General features: G+C 36.5%; 1 protein-coding gene across 6 annotated transcripts; it reads right to left on the reverse strand.

Annotated features, from left to right (window-relative positions):
- Positions 1–1294: 1294 nt before the first annotated feature.
- LOC107272965 (cadherin-23) lies at positions 1295–15971 on the reverse strand. 6 transcript variants are annotated; one of them, XM_025090247.1, is made up of 26 exons: positions 15709–15969; positions 11963–12078; positions 9913–10412; positions 9673–9824; positions 8547–8927; positions 8336–8465; positions 7890–8257; positions 7675–7813; positions 7350–7605; positions 6998–7272; positions 6603–6928; positions 6212–6523; positions 5781–6054; positions 5208–5704; positions 4961–5118; positions 4713–4894; positions 4412–4635; positions 4152–4340; positions 3779–4072; positions 3459–3698; positions 3165–3350; positions 2963–3099; positions 2510–2901; positions 2302–2434; positions 2083–2217; positions 1295–1990 (listed from the first exon to the last, which is right to left on the reverse strand). In XM_025090247.1, exons 3-26 carry the CDS (start codon positions 10109–10111, stop codon positions 1870–1872), a joined length of 5700 nt encoding a protein of 1899 aa, XP_024946015.1. In that variant the 5' UTR covers positions 10112–10412; positions 11963–12078; positions 15709–15969; the 3' UTR covers positions 1295–1869. The 6 variants fall into 6 exon arrangements, with proteins under 6 accessions (XP_024946015.1, XP_024946016.1, XP_024946017.1 ...); XM_025090248.1 differs by having other exon boundaries at positions 11955–12078; XM_025090249.1 differs by lacking the exon at positions 11963–12078 and having other exon boundaries at positions 1295–1987; positions 15709–15971.
- Between the last annotated feature and the right edge of the window lie 379 nt (positions 15972–16350).

The raw sequence follows: 16350 nt of genomic DNA on the forward strand, positions 1-16350 counted from the left end.
TCAGTTATTCAAATGATTTTGACATGATTATAACTTTACTTGTCACGGATAATATAAAAGACTATTTTTTACATGGTGATTTTACGTACAGATTCTTTTTTATTGCAATCTATTTTTTGGTTATGGAAAATAGATACTTTCAGAAACCAGATACCTAGTTCTTCGGACAAGTAGTCCGACAGTATGAAAATCGAAAATAACTCGCAGGGCTGAGGTAATTAGAGGATAGCGTGTTTGGAATTAATGTTAAATAAGAAACCCCGTTTCAACGTCTCAGATAAAACGAATAAGGGTGAAAGACACGTGGAGTGTGACTGACCGAGCGAGGCCAAAGTTTGTGTTCTTGATTTACATTGGGAGTTTGAAATGAACTTTTACAATCCTTTTTCAGATATTAGCATAGTAATCAAGTCTGTGTATGAAATACTCGAATGGAGCATAAATTATCGAGAATTAAATCCTGCAGTCTTTGGTACTTGACCATGGTATTAATAAATCAACCATATACATTTATAATAATGGCTTTCATTGAGATAAATTGAGCACCGATTGCATTCGGCGTATAAAAATATTAATAACAAACTTATCATTGATGTACAACACATACAGCTTCATAGGGCAAATCTCAATTCATCGTCATCAATGAAAAATTAACTGTAGGTTTATCGATTGCATATACCATACCGCGTGCTAATGCACTGCAGAACGAATATTTTAAATGAGGAATTGTTCATTTCGAAGGTTTTCTTTTTTAATATCAAATATCAATTCCCGTGAAAAGTGACTGCTCGTAAATCATTAGTATTTTTGCATTTCGCAAAACATTACTACTATAAAAGTGCCACTTGATAGATGTGCTAACGTTCCCAACCTGCATGGCAATTAAATACACGTAGGTATAGTATATAGGTATGTTTTACACGTATGGTTTATACTGTATATACAACATATATGATATGCGGTTACCTTCGGTCATTCTACCCTCACTGACCAGGCGGCCGTTCACACCGACGAATGTAAGAGTTTTTTTTTGTTTAAATATTAGATCCTAATAAATATCAAAACTTAGGTGGATGGAGATTTTTGGAAATTGAATGAGATACAGTGGAACTTCGATAACTCGAATTTTAAGGAAAACTAAATATGCTTCGAGTTATCGCGGTTTCGATCAATCAGGGTTTTCAAGTTATAGAAGTGAAGCATTAGAAAAGTCGAAGATTCATAGTCTTACGAAGATTTTTGACTTATAGAAGTTCGAGTTATCGAAGTCCCACTGTACTTCTTTTTTGCTGTTTTCACCATTGAGGTGTTAAAAGGTTCTTTATGAAACTACAAAATATCTACAAAAGGATGTACAAAAATCACTTAAACGTATAATCGATGTTTTACAAGTCTTCTCGCTACTCGTCTTGGATAAAAGACGACAATTACGTCTGCGTATAACAATAAACAATAACATATAGTAATTATTTGATCTGACATATGGGGTATCGTGTTAACGTACCTATAGTCTACGATTGTACTCAGTACATGAAATAATACGCGACAATAAATAATTATTCATCAACGAAACTTAATAATTAATTAATTGTAAATAAATAAATACTTAGTAAAAGGTGTTAATTATTTACAAAATCTACTATGGGAATTATTGTGTTATTTTATACGCCGTTATACGTATCTTATAACAATGTATTGTTTACCATCATCCTCGTGCTGCACTGTACGAAATATACGAATATTATATTGATACACGCAGTATTTACGACCACTGATTATTACGTATAAATAAAACTGTTTCGCTGCCAAATAAAATTTTCAAGACTTCCTTTAAAGTCACATTTACATTCTACATCCCTCATGAAGCACTTACAATTCCGTAGTCTCAAGTTTTTTACCCAAAGGATTGTTAACTACAGGATTGTGAAGACGATGGGGTGGCGATTTACGGCTGAGATCATTTTGCTCATCTGTGGCACTATCCAAACTACTGCAAAAAGTGTATGAAGAATATCATTTGATAATCACAAGGCTAATACAGAGATAATGTAAAACTCAATAGATAATCTTAAGATTACAAACCTGGAAATTGAGGAAGTTCTTGGCTGAATATAATATGGTTTGTTATCAGTAGTTTCTTCGTTGGTATTTGTTCCATTCAATATTTCATCGTTGTTCAATGCGTTTTCGTCCAAAGAATCTCTCTCGGACGTATGGCTGCAACAAGAGTAACATAGTACAATTGAACAATAATTTTTTTCTTTCATTTCTATTTCAATAAAAACTTATAAAGTTGTTTACCTAAACGACTCGTCGTTTTTAAACCATTCATTTTCATAAGCGTGCATCCAAATTGGATTAGAGCCTTCCATACTGTGCTTATTCGTATTAGGAACTCGTCCTGGACCACGAATAAATTCGGAATCTGTAGCACCTACGTAAAGTGATGTAAATCAGTGATTTGTACTAATCAACAAAAACTAATTCAAAAAAATAATATAATAGGTACCGAAAGGAGATGCGTTAGCAGCTTTAAGCTGTCGCTGAAAGGATGCTCTTTGAGACAAACATAAGGCTATACACAATATCAAAAGAGCACCAAGAAATAATGTTAATGCCAAGAGCCAAAATGTTGTTCCAGCTTGTTCATATTGAACGATCGGTTGCGATTGCGCTGGCTGTGTATCCAAAACGTTAAAGTCTTTGAACAAAGTATCCAATTTTTCAATGTTCCTGTCAACAAGCTCCAAAACGTCCGACACTTCCAAAATGGAATTGTCTTCTCGGTTTATTAAATGCAAATACAAATCTGTTCTTGTACGATCAACCGAACCATCGTGATTTTCATGAATCTTATATTCATCTACATTAACAATCGCACCAGTGACATTTCCAAGTATTCTAAAAGAATATCAAGAGTTACGACAACTAATTAAAAGAGAGAAAACAATTGTATACTTACTCTCTGAAGGATTCTATCCTATTTCGAACTTCCGGTGGATGCTGACGTAGGACGAATCTAACCCGCTGATCCTCGCGTAATAAATAAATAAATACTCTAGCTACATCTTTCAGTCCTTGAGTATCGTTAGCCAAAACCTACCAGACAAATCATTGTACTGTTATCATAAATATTTCAGTTTTTACGCTATTTTGATACCAACCATAAAATCAAAGTAACCCTTCATCCCTCGTTGTGGATCGAAATTCAAACTAACTGCACCAGTCAGTCTGTCCACCAGGAACGGTTGACTCCTAATATCATCCAACCCTTCGGAAAGGGTCATTTGAATAATTCCAACTTGATAATAACTGACTGCTGCATTATCTCCTGCATCCATATCTATTGCCTGCAATATTAAATTTCGATTATCATTCTTTGATAATTACTTTGTATTTCTTTATCCCAATTGTTTTATTGATATGTAAGTTAAATCATAAATTATACAGCTGCTTACCTTTACACTCATAAATTGAGTTCCAAAATCTGCCTCTGTTGTCACGCCACCCGTGAATATCTTGCTGATAAACTTTGGTGGGTTATCATTAATATCAGCCACAGTGATTACGACTTTTAATAGGGTATCATCAGTTTCATCAAAGAAACTCTCATTGGCAGGTACAGTGTTACAGTCTTCAGTTGCCTTGATAAGTAGCAAGTGTTCCTCCTGTTGTTCTCTGTCAAGAGTCTTGGCAGGCTGTAATGTTAATTATTAATTACAATAATGCATTTATATAATTGAATAATAATTATCACTTTCATAATTCCTAAACGTACGCTGAGCTCGTGCGTCAAAATATCCAAGGCAAACATTCCGTCATCATTTCCACCAACGATGAAATAACAAACTTGAGTTGGAGGATCATCCAAGTCATCGACTTCGTCCCTGTCGATAGTCTCTGGAACCGTCACAACTTCTGATCCAGGTGGTTGCTCTTCGGTAAAAACCACGTCGAAAACATCGATCAAGAATTGGGGCTCGTAATCATTTATATTCCGGACATATATCATTAAATCCAAATCTGAACTTAGTGGAGTCGGTGTTCCCAAATCGTAAGCTTCCACTCTTATCTTTAAATAATTCGAATTAATACAAAAATGCAATACGTATATTTTTATTGCATCGAAAAGCAACAGCGCGTTTACTTACCTCATATAATTTTTGAGTTTCCCTGTCTAAAGGTAATTTCAAACTGATTGTCCCAATTTTCTCGTCAATTTGAAACGTTCTCCAATGACCAGCAAGATCTTGTTTTAAACGGTAACGCACTTCCCCATTTGCTCCCATATCAGCATCTTCTGCTTCTACTTCAATGATAGGCGTGCCAACTGTCACGTTCTAATTAATACAAAATAATGAAGTTTAATGAAAGTGAAAATAAATACTTTTATATAGTGTCAATTCTTTACCTCTGCCACACGAATTGTCGTGTTATGTTGTGGACTGATGAATATAGGAGGATTATCATTGTAATCCGTGACACATATATCCAAAATTGCATTATCTTTATTCGATGGAGTTCCAAGGTCACGCGCCTCAAGATGCAACGAGTAATTTCCAAAATGACCTTTCAAGGATCGCACTGCCTGAACTCTAGCAGTCCAGTAATCAGTTTGTTCAAGCATAAAGAATCCTGAATCATGAAATTCATTCAAGATTTTAATATTTTAACATTTCGTACTAATATAACTGATACAACCGGAAAGGTACCTAATTCATTCCCTGATAATATTCTAAGCATTGCACGACCATTTGGAGTCGTTGGGTCATCGGCGTCTTTGATCTTGATAATGGCAATGACGTCCCGAATATCATGAAACTCAGATATGCTTACACATCCATTTGGTGCTTCGATCATTGGTGAATTGTCATTCACGTCTACCACTAAGACTCTGTTGAATGATAATAGTATTATATATTTTTATTTAATCGAAATAAACATAACTGTGATGGCATACTCAATCTGCTTGAAAGCATTTCTTGATTCTCCAGCCGTGTATCCAAATTGATAATTGTCCCACGCTTCTATCACTAAAACATAGGAACTTCTAGTTTCCCAATCAAGATTGTCAGCTACAGTCAATGCACCAGTTTCCGGATTTATAGCAAATTTTCCCTGCATCATCAAAAACCACATCATTTACGATACTAAATTGTTCGGTATAATTGATATTTGAAAATTCACCGAAATTCAATGTAATATACCTGTGAAGACATTCGATCAAGAAGATACGTGATCTTTCCGTAATCACCGCTATCAGGATCCTTAGCTTCTATCACAGCAATTTCGGTACCAATCTTTGAATTCTCCATTGCCGTTACGTTGCTAGTATCTGTTGTGAAGTATGGATTATTATCATTTTCATCGAGAACTTGCACAAAGACTTCCGCCAAGCTGGACCTAGGTGGTATTCCAGAATCAGTAGCCCTGACTGTCAGATTTAACCAAGCATACATTTCCCTGTCAATTCTATTGGCAACAACCATTTCTCCAGTCTCGGGATCCAAATGAACAAGATCCGTGACTTCCTTTGGACTTTCCAGGGAATAAGTGATCGTTCGATTTTTATCAGCATCGTCGGCAACTATACTAGCTATGTTCACGCCATTTTTACTATTTTCAGTAACTGATCTTCTGTAGAAGGGTCTTCGAAATTTTGGATTGTTATCATTCTCATCCTCAATAATTATAGTCAGAGTTGCTGAAATATTAAATTAAAATCAATAAAAAAAAAAATTGCAAAGAATTTTTATACAAAAGATTCCATTATATCTTACCCGATGCTATTTGTAACCCTTTGACAGATGCTAAATCCTCAACGACAAGACCAAGTCTAATCATTTCAACTCTTTCCCTATCCAATAATCGCACCACTCTCAAAAGACCGTCCAGCGCATTCAGTTCCAAAGCCGCCAAATACTCATATTCCTGAGTTCTAATAATCGTACCCTCTTCATTTCGTGCTTCAGACGAATTCGGATCAATTCTGTATCGCAAGATCGGTGCTATATCCGGATCGTTTGCAACAATACGATGCACGTAAGCTCCTACCTATGTGTAATAAAAAGTATAGACTGGTAAGCAAAATATAAAAGATATTATTCATCATAAAAGAAGATCCGGTAAGTAAAGCAATAAAGTGTATTAAAAAGGCAATTCATTGTCAGACTGCAATCCTACCCACCGCTAAAAATGGAGCTGAACGTACCTGCGTATTTTCTCGAATGGTGACGGTACCAGGATCGATGAAAACCGGAGATTTGTTATTGACATCGATGATCGTGATATTCACAAGCACCTCGGCAGTACGTTGAACTTCCGTTCCGCTGTCAATAGCAATGACGTTTAGGCTATAACGCGTCGTTTTCGGTGACGTCAGATCCGGATCTAAGTTGGAACCAGGGGCCACGCTAATTATACCTGTCTCAGGACTGATTACAAATTTGTCTCCGGCTCCGTCCTGAATTCGGTATACGAGTTTATTGTTCGGTGATGACAAATCTTTGTCCCAGGCCTTGACCTACGTCATCATCAGTTATCATAATGTCAGTTCGATTTCTTTAAGTCTTATTAAGTATATAGTTTAATTCAAAACTCACTTGTAAGACTGTTGTTCCGCCTGATAGATCTTCTGGTATACTTCTTTTGTATAGAGTCCTTTCAAATGCCGGTGCATTGTCGTTAACATCTTTTAAATAAATTATCAAAGGTGCATCTGAACTCAAACTTGGACTACCCATATCCCTTGCTCTAACTATTAATCTAAGGGGACGAACTGATGTTTCTTTATGACCTTGACTAATTGGTAGTGCCTCATAATCCATCGGACGTAACGGTGTAACTGTTCCTCGCTTTGGATCGATTGTGAAATTCTTGGAAAATTCACCAGATACTAGAGCGTATACGATTTCACTGTTCTTTGTACCTGGAAATTAAAATTCTTTTAAAAATCTGGAAAATATGCTCATGATATTTTATAAAATTCATGTAGTACCGTTTAAGTCTATGTCAAATGCTTCGACTACCAAAGGAGATTCAAAGTGATCCTGATTTTCCCATAACACTGCTTCGTATTTATTTTGCAGAAATACTGGTGGATTATCATTGACATCGTCAACGTTTACTATCAACTGTGCTGTGTTGCGGTTTCCCTTGCCCAGGTCATCGCGAGCCTCCACCGTGAGATAATGACGGGACACCAGTTCCCTGTCGAAGCCTGGACCGGTTTGCTTCACAGTAATCACACCGGAAATTGGGTTCAGCGTCAACCTACGAGTAACTCAGTTGGATTAGAGTTTTAAAAAATCGATCACAATTATCCATTATGAATGATGATGATGACTTACGCGTGCGCTATGCTACCCCCTAGATTTGTATATCTCACGCCACGTGTTCCAAAATTTCCACTATCCTCATCCAACGCCTGAACCCATGCAACCGTTGTACCAACTGCACAATTCTCAGCAATGGAAACTTCGTATGTACTTTCCGTGAATTCTGGATAATTATCGTTTTGATCCTTGATCAACACAGTTACTGGAACTGCACTGTATTTTGGCGCTGTCGATGCGATTTCCTTTGCAACCAGTGTAAAATTCACAACTGAAATTATGAATTGAAGTAAACACGTGTATAAGTAATAATTAATTATAATAAAAATGATTCGGATACCTGTTCGTTTTTCGAAATCAAGTTTCGATGAATCTTTGACTCGAATTAAAAATGGTGCCTCGTTAATGCCACGTGATGGCGTTACGTCGAATATTCCACCATCTCCTTCAATGAACATTCTAAAAGTACCATTAGTCCCCTAAAAGTGCATTTTGATATTGTAAAAATAATGCTTGTAAAAAATGCTAATAAATACTTTCTATAGGTATACGTACCAGGTCGTGATCATACACTTCGGGAATTGCATCACCCAGAAAATTAACGGGTGTATTAGGCGGTGCATTTTCATTGATCTCTGCTCGATATCGTCCACTACGAAAGCTAGGAGTCTCGTCGTTAACATCCGTAAGAATTATAGTGACTTCCATGGACGCCGATGGAGCAGGGATGACTTTGGATACTTCCTTAGCAGTAATCTCTAGTACGAACGTTCCATCACTGTTTTCTTCCGCTTCACGATCAAGTTGAGTTCTAGTGAAAACCAACCCTGATGTGGCGTCAATATCAAAAAGATAATTTGGTCCTTGCGTGATACTGTACGTCACCTTATTATTGATACCCTTGTCACCATCAATGGCTCTAACTGCGATTAGATAATATAAAACATAAGAAAATATTTTAAATATTTTTGAGAATTTTCAAAATCAACTTGCATCAATACCTTTTAACACAGAAGTACCAATCCTCACGTTCTCACTGATTCTAGTAACAGGTGCAACAACTATAAATTCTGGTGGTTGGTCCTCAACATCTTGCACTTTTACCAATATTGCTGTAGTACCTGTATTAACCTAAAATTAAGAAATTCGTTAAAAACAAATGTATTTCCTCCAACAACATATTTAAAAAAAATTATATTAATGAAAACCGACCTTTTCGTTAATTGCTCTATCAACAGCGAGAATTCTTAATTGATACAGATACTTTCTCTCGTAATCCAATCGACCGACCAACCGGATGATACCTTTTCCGCTCATTGTAGAAATAGAAAATACATCATTATCTCCGTCCAGTTCTTGAAGATAATAGACAACCTGTCCGTGAGCACCTTCGTCAGCGTCAGTAGCTTCTACGGTGGCCAATATGCCTGGACCAGAATCTTCTCGCAGTGTAACAGATGTTGGATGAGGACGAAAAACAGGTGCATTATCATTTATATCTTCCACGAGTAAAAGTAAACTCTGAGTGATGAAATTCCCATCTCCTAATTTGCCATCGGTGAGAGTGAGTACCAATGCGTATTCGTCTTGCGTCTGTAATAGAAAATAATTGACCATCCACATCTCACTTTGGTCGAAAAGATTTTGTGTTAATTTAAAAAAAAAAAAAAAAAAAAAAAAAAAAAAAAAAAAAAAAAAAAAAAAAAAAAAAGAAAAATGAACTGATGAACCGGAAGAATCGGTCCTTAGAACACGAAAAGTTTGACCTCGATTCGGTTCGATCATGCAACCTGTCAAAAGAAATGGGTCGGAACGTAACTTCGGTTACGATTAGTTCTCGTTTTAAAATATTCAATGGAACTAATAGTAGATTATACTCGGTGGACTATCTGTCTTTTATTAACATATATTTAACAGCTGTATCCAAGTGCGAGGAATCGTAAGTACTGGATAGACATTCATATAGAAACGTGTACTTGATTCGTTTCGGTTGCTGAACTAAGCAGTTTGAATTTCACTTTAATATCCTCGACAATGTCATTATTACATGATGGGTCTAAGAAACAAGGAAATCTTTCGGTTTGAAACGATGATGCGATCGGCCATGCGGAACGGTCAAAACGCGAAGACGATCCTGAACCGACAATCTCTTTTACGCTAGGCTACACCCGCAATACGGAACCGCATCGTAGCCATTGAAGTTCGCAATTCAGACAACAAATTGTTCCTTTGTGTCTATTTTCTCTGGTACTTTTTCCAGTCGAGCTTATATAGGTACTGGCCGTTTCACTTAGTATGTCTTCGGATACGACCAATGCCTTCAAAGAGAATAACGTACTTCTCTATCCAAAAGTTTATTCAGGTAAATATTAGCTTCGTTGCGATTGAAATTTTCCACTCTTATTACGTCACTTCCTGGTTGATCTCGTACGCCAAATATCAGGTCATCACCATCAGGATCTACACCGCGCAGTCTGTAAATTAGACTTCCTGAAAAGCACATAAATTACGTTTATTAATTATAATCGTTTTTTCAATTCATAATAAATTTAGCTCTTTCGTGTGTATATTTACGCACCTACTGGCGTTTCCGGTCCTTCCTTCAATCTGAGGACAATTTCCGTCTGTCCGTCTATCAGGAACCGTGGAGGATTATTTCTCGCACAGCATAAGGATATCGAAAAGATGACTATGAAGATGATAAGAGATATCCTCGATGTAGTCCAATTAGTATAATGCATTGCAGTGTTCCGCATAATATATCCTGACGTCATCATGTATCCAAGATACGTTTAATCGTTTGCATAATTCGTCAGTTCTACACATTCGTCCTGTCCAACACAAGGTACTCGTATTCGAGTTGAAAACTGCTGAAACATGTACGCGATTTTGCGAGGAAGACTTTCGCGTCTCCACAAAAAAAAAGAAAAGTATTAAATCCTCCAGCGAGCGCCGCGACGCTCCGCCGACGAATAGCGATGATTAACAAGGCGGCTTAATAATCTTCCCAGCTGATCCCAATTAGCCTGGAGAGTAGTCGCGCGACAACTTCCCAGGTTTTCGTTGCCATAATGAGAGCTGAAAGGAGAAAACTCTAGTTGGTGAAATCTGTTTCCGAGATCGGAGTGTTATCTGACTTCTAAGCGCATCCACAGTAAATCCTAACCCATAATCGTCAACGGATGATCAATGCATTGAACCGGTTATTGAATAGAGGGAAACGTCAATTTACATGTAATCAAATGCAGTGACGCTAATCCGCACAGTCTATTGATCGGATCGAAGCATCCAATAAAGAAATAATGTGATTTCCGGTGAAACTTGAAAGGACAAGTAGGACGTTATGTTTATTGAATAATAATCAATAAAATGAAATTTTCAGAATAATAAAGATAATAGTAACCTTCTCTTTTAACGGTACAGTAACAATACAGAGAATCTAGTGGAACAAAAGATATAAAGAAATTTCACATGATCTCTGCAACTTTCTTTATGATAAATACAAGACGAGGAATTCCTTAAGATTCATTCTTGTATTATCCCGCGGGATAATACAAAGTATAGTGTACAAAATGTGTGTTAATTGTATGCTTAAAACTTAGCATTATCATAACAGGACAAACTTTCCAGTGAACAGGTCGAGTTAATCATAGGTACGTGCGAGCAGAAATTACGATAGAAATTACGATAACGTTAGTCTCAGTTGTATACGTTTGTTATTTATTGCTTTTACCGTTGAGCAAATGAAATTCGTCTCCTGAGTTAATTTTTTTAAATTTCACAGACCGAATTGTCAGGCTCCTATTTCAACCGTCGTATCTACCGCAATGGACAATCGACTCAAAGATTTTTTAATCCTGAAGTAATGACTGATTACCAGCTTATACAATCATCTGAATTATGTTTGCCTGATACTTGGCGCATGTGAATATTCCAAGTGACGCATCTGGCGTGTGATTGCACCGAATACGATTTCGCAATTGCATACTGCTTGAACGTCTCATAAGGAATTGTACTTTTTTTTTTCTCGTGAGACTTTATGTCCTGTGGAATTGAGTGCGTATACCAAAGACAGACTAATTGTTTTTCCATGGCTTAATAATATATTAAAGCTACCGTACTAAGTAAGGGAATTTTTTGGAGAAAAAGAATTTTTTAGTAAAAATACAGCAGATACGTTTAAACGGTCTTCTCTTTCCGTAAAGTGTTACGTTCGGTGCGATAACACGTAAATGGATTTTCTCAGCCACACAAACCTTTCTCCTACGTATGGTATATCTTGCCATGCAATGTCAAGAGTCGTTGAATGACCACGAGAATAATTAACCAAGTGAAAGCAAGCAGGAAGATCCGTCAAGTTCTCACGATGACATTATGCAGTGTAAGCGTAACGTTAAAGAGGACTTGACTTCGCGCGCAACCGGTTACGTAAGAAATATTATTCTCAGGGAGACAAAAGAGGTTGTACTGTTTGAAAAAAAGTGGGGAAAAAGTATTCTGAATTCCTTCAGATGAAATGAACAGGAATTCAATCGCTTACAATTTTTTTTCTTAAAAATGCATTGAGGCTTGACATAATTTTTAAAATATATATTTTCGACTAAATTTAAATCAACGAACTATTATACATGTGTTCAGGTTGTTGAACTACATTGGTGATGTTCCCTTAAGCCTCGTTCACCAGTGGCTCACGCGTTGTTCCTTCGACCGTTGTGGACGAGAGCATCCGGCCGTGGTCAGTGGTCTGCAAGGCCGATGCCCGGAAACCAGATAATTGTACAAGATTATAAAACAGCATTAATTCAGCCCCCCAAGAAACATCTAGATTCTGAAAGTTATCACGAACGGAACGACCTCCCTCTCATTGCGAAATCTTTACTGTAAAATGGTAAGTACATTGATACATGTTCTATAGTAAATTTTCAAGTGCCATCTCGTTATGGTTTTCAATGACAATGAGTCCCCTAAATTTCACAATAGTACCTATAGACACGATATCATCGTGGTACCATGGTGTCGTCATATATAGGTATTATTTAAAAATCCATATGCCAAAATTTACTTGCCTTTGAAAATTGAGTAATTTATATTTACTTCTGATCCTAAGAACTCTAATTATCATGTCTCGTGTGAATTTCTATGTCAAAGCTTATGAAACCATTTCTTCAACCATCAGTCACTTTTGACACTCTTAATGCGTATATAAATAAGTACTTGTACACTATCGTAGAGCAATGCTCTTCTTACCAACAAACTGTATCGGCTACGCTCCTGCCTCTTACACTGTAGGATATGAGACCGCTTTGGAATTGAATTATATCCTTACTATAGCCCGGTGCTTTGTATTTGAATTTTGAGTAGCATCCGCTGCGAGTCACAGCTGTGCAATTACACCCCATGTATATACATGCTTCATCGTATTATCATATTATACGTACGTCCAACAGTTACCAGACCTAACATACTTCCAACAAAGGCTGATCAGTTCTTCTTTCCCTTTATCATTTGGCATGAGGTAGTTTCATGTATTTCTTACTGAATTTCAATTTTTCTTTTAACGAAATTATTAATTATTAATAATTTTACAGATAGTCACGCGTTTATCATTTGAGCTTAATTATTAAATAAAATTATTAATGATCTGAAGCGTGTCGATTCTTGGTTCTAGAACAAAGTCAGACATGTATGGCTGAACAAAAAACAATTATACAAAGCGAATACTGCATATTGGGTAATACCGAAAAAGTAACAATAGCGGTAGTCAAGTTCAGTGCCACGTTTCGCAATTAGTCACGGTGACCTCGTGCTCGTTTAACTTATCCCCCTTTTTTTTTTGGAGGATGCAAAATATTCAAGACTTAAAATTCCATACGTTATTCGCTTCACGTAAATAATCGGTTCGTCCAAAATTTGCACCTCGCGTATTCGCGAATTCGTTTAACGTCAGCTTGGATAATTTCATCCTGGTGAAAAACAATAGTCGATTTTTTCAAGGCTAACTATACTAACCGGAAGTTTATGGCTGACTCAGTTCAGAGTTCCGCCTTTCGTTTCACTGAATCGATAATAGGAGTCTAGCGGAACAAAACCATTATCAATAATCAACGATGATTCGAATAACGTCTCAATTACGAAAACATTACACCGATATACTGTCATATAATACGACTGTACACGTGTGGGTTTCGCTCATGTTTTACAGAATCGTAATACGATGGTGAAGCCGCAGCTATCAATAATTCAATTAATGAATCGATAACATTGTGAAATAGAAGTTGTATCATGTATCATGGAAACCCAAATAAAGTCAACCGATAAACTTTTCCCATAACACAGTTATCATGAGAAAGTATATCAACTAAGTATATCTACTTTTAAATACATTATTAATCTATAAAATTAAATGATATTCAACAATTTTCTAGATCATCTAGCATTACGATCATTGAATACCCAGTGGTATTCCTGTGAATATATCATCATGATTATACTGACAAGTGCACAAACGGGCTCTTCTCACCAGGAAATTGCTTCCACTTTCGAGATCATTGAACGGGAATAAAAACTATACATATTCTGGATAAGGTGAGGACATCCTGTTTATTCAGGTTATGCGGATGCTTATTAATGGTGTGATTTTATAACTTAGATTTCCTGTCTAAAAGTCCCGACACTCTGTCTAGGCTTCGTTACTGTGCATTCAATTTACAGGGGTCCCGAAAGACTGATGTTTGTGCAGGAGGAGAAAGTTTTCGTGGGGTACATTTATCAGACACATTTGGAATGACTAAGGTCACGTTCTGACCGGAAATAGTGGCTGGCGTGTGCGGGGGCACGTGACGTCACTTCCCACATCTGCCATGCGTGTTTCCGAACGATATCGCCATGCGGGGTACATGCGTATACCACTTTACAAACAGATGCATATATATAGGATATACCGACAGTTTCGAGTCTCACCCCTATAAAATGTAACGTTGCCCGACGACCTCCCCTGTCTACGAACCGCGAAATAAAAGTTAGCTACTACATTAATTCTCATACGTGCTTCCAGACGAGTTGTATTTTTATTGTGAAATTTATAAAACTGTCTCTTTGAATAAATTTTATTTTGAAACGCCTATATAATTTATTCAAAAAAAAAACATTGCAAAAATACAAAATGACATACTTTTAGAAATTTCTTGACATAGATTCGTAATTGATAATCGAATTTCCCGCGATTATGTCCACTTTCTAGTGGACACTTAGTCCGTTCATCCGGAGTGAACAGATTTTTTATAATCGTTTTATTCCTGAGGATAAGAATCTGGACTCGCACAAGATCAGGTTTGAGATCGAGATCGAAATAACTTGAATTTATTGAGCTACGCATGAACGCACGATTGGATAGGGTTACAGTTTACGAGTGAAGTTCTAGCGTGTAATTTAATAATTGTATTTCTACAGTAGTGAAAGGTTTGTTCGATTATTATAAAAATTTCTGTAAACATTTACTGATGATAAATTAAATTATCGTTACGTGTATTATTGATATATGTATATGAATGTACGTATTGAGTTATTTCATGATAATGCAATGATTATGGAATGTGGTAACGTCCGATTCGCAATTTGTACATACGCATATCAATTCATCAGTGAATGATGATTATGACTTTCCCTTATTTGCATATAATTTTCGCATATACATAACTCGCGTGTGTGTATTTAATTTGATATTAAAAAATTGCCGGTATCTTATTACAAGGAGAAATCCAGTGTTATAAAATACTGGCCTCGGTATAATAAAAATATTGTATAGACGTTATGATATTGCTGTTGCTTCATGATTCAGAATATTCAAATGCTGGATCATCAAAAAAAAATGTGGCACACGTTACTCCGCAATGAAGTCTAATAGAAGGTATTGGGTGTCCACTCTGATTATTAACTTTGAAAATACGCAACGAAACAGAACTGCATATGAGACACGTGTTTTAAATTTTATTTTGCCGGGAAATCCAGCAAGGAAAATTTTTAGTCAAACTTAGCTCGTACCGCACATCAAAGTTTGCAGTGAATTCAAAGTGAATCACGTGTTAAATCGGCACTAATTGCACGTCAGAGAATTTCTGGAGCTATGCACTGACACGCTGAATGTGATAGACACCTTGTGTGACAGAACCTTAATTCAAAGCTTTGTAGAATAATTGCATGACTATCATAGCAAAAACCCAATAACAATCCAAATACTGAATCAAATACGAAATCAATTCTCAAAATGAAAAAAAAAGGGTATTGAAACTTGTTGGCAAAAACGTCAATTTAAGAATCTCAACAAATTAAAATACTATAATCAAATCCTTATATATAACACGTATCCTGTACTTACCTATTTTAGAATATTTTTCCTCCAGTAATTCTTTTCCATACTTCGTATATCCTCAAATTGATTTCAAAATTCGAAAATTTCTTTTACTTTATCACAGGTTCTTTTAGTTGATATTAATTGACAGTATTAATATTATAATACACTCATAACATTTAGGTATTATATGTATGACAGTACTGATGCCCGCACGGTGCACCTGCTCAGGTGAGCGCACGAAGTAAACTGAACGTATCGATGCTGTCAAGTTGTTTCCCTACTGCAGGTTACTAGCATTCGTTCCCCGGTGAGCACTGACCGTGCTGGAAACACCAGGGAACACACGGTTGTCCAGGTTGAATTCAACCCAACATGTTCCTCGAAGCGTGGACCGCAATGCCCCACCACCGCCGGTCACGTGTTCTATTAAGAGGAATTGTCTTCTGGTTTCTGGAATTTATTATAATTACATCACGATCAAATGTTTGATTAAGAAGAGAGTACAATTAATTCCTATTAAATTACAGCTTCATAAAATTACTTTTATGTTTATTTTGAAACCGTGAGAAAACGTTCATTTCATTTTTATTCGAATAAAACGCTACGGTATTGAGGGTGAAAATGATATGGAACCAATCGATGGCAGGTGTTTTGTACGACACAGGA

This window comes from Cephus cinctus, unplaced genomic scaffold (assembly GCF_000341935.2).
Source record: "Cephus cinctus unplaced genomic scaffold, Ccin1 Ccin1_scaffold1333, whole genome shotgun sequence".
NCBI classification, from domain to species: domain Eukaryota; kingdom Metazoa; phylum Arthropoda; class Insecta; order Hymenoptera; family Cephidae; genus Cephus; species Cephus cinctus.

Coding starts and splice junctions, on each gene's coding strand:
- LOC107272965 (XM_015750684.2), bottom strand. CDS start 10,111: ATGATGACGTCAGGATATATTATGCGGAACACTGCAATGCATTATACT. Junction 7,814..7,889: donor AAGTGTATGATCACGACCTG/GTACGTATACCT, acceptor ATGCACTTTTAG/GGGACTAATGGTACTTTTAG. Junction 7,606..7,674: donor TGATTTCGAAAAACGAACAG/GTATCCGAATCA, acceptor TCATAATTTCAG/TTGTGAATTTTACACTGGTT.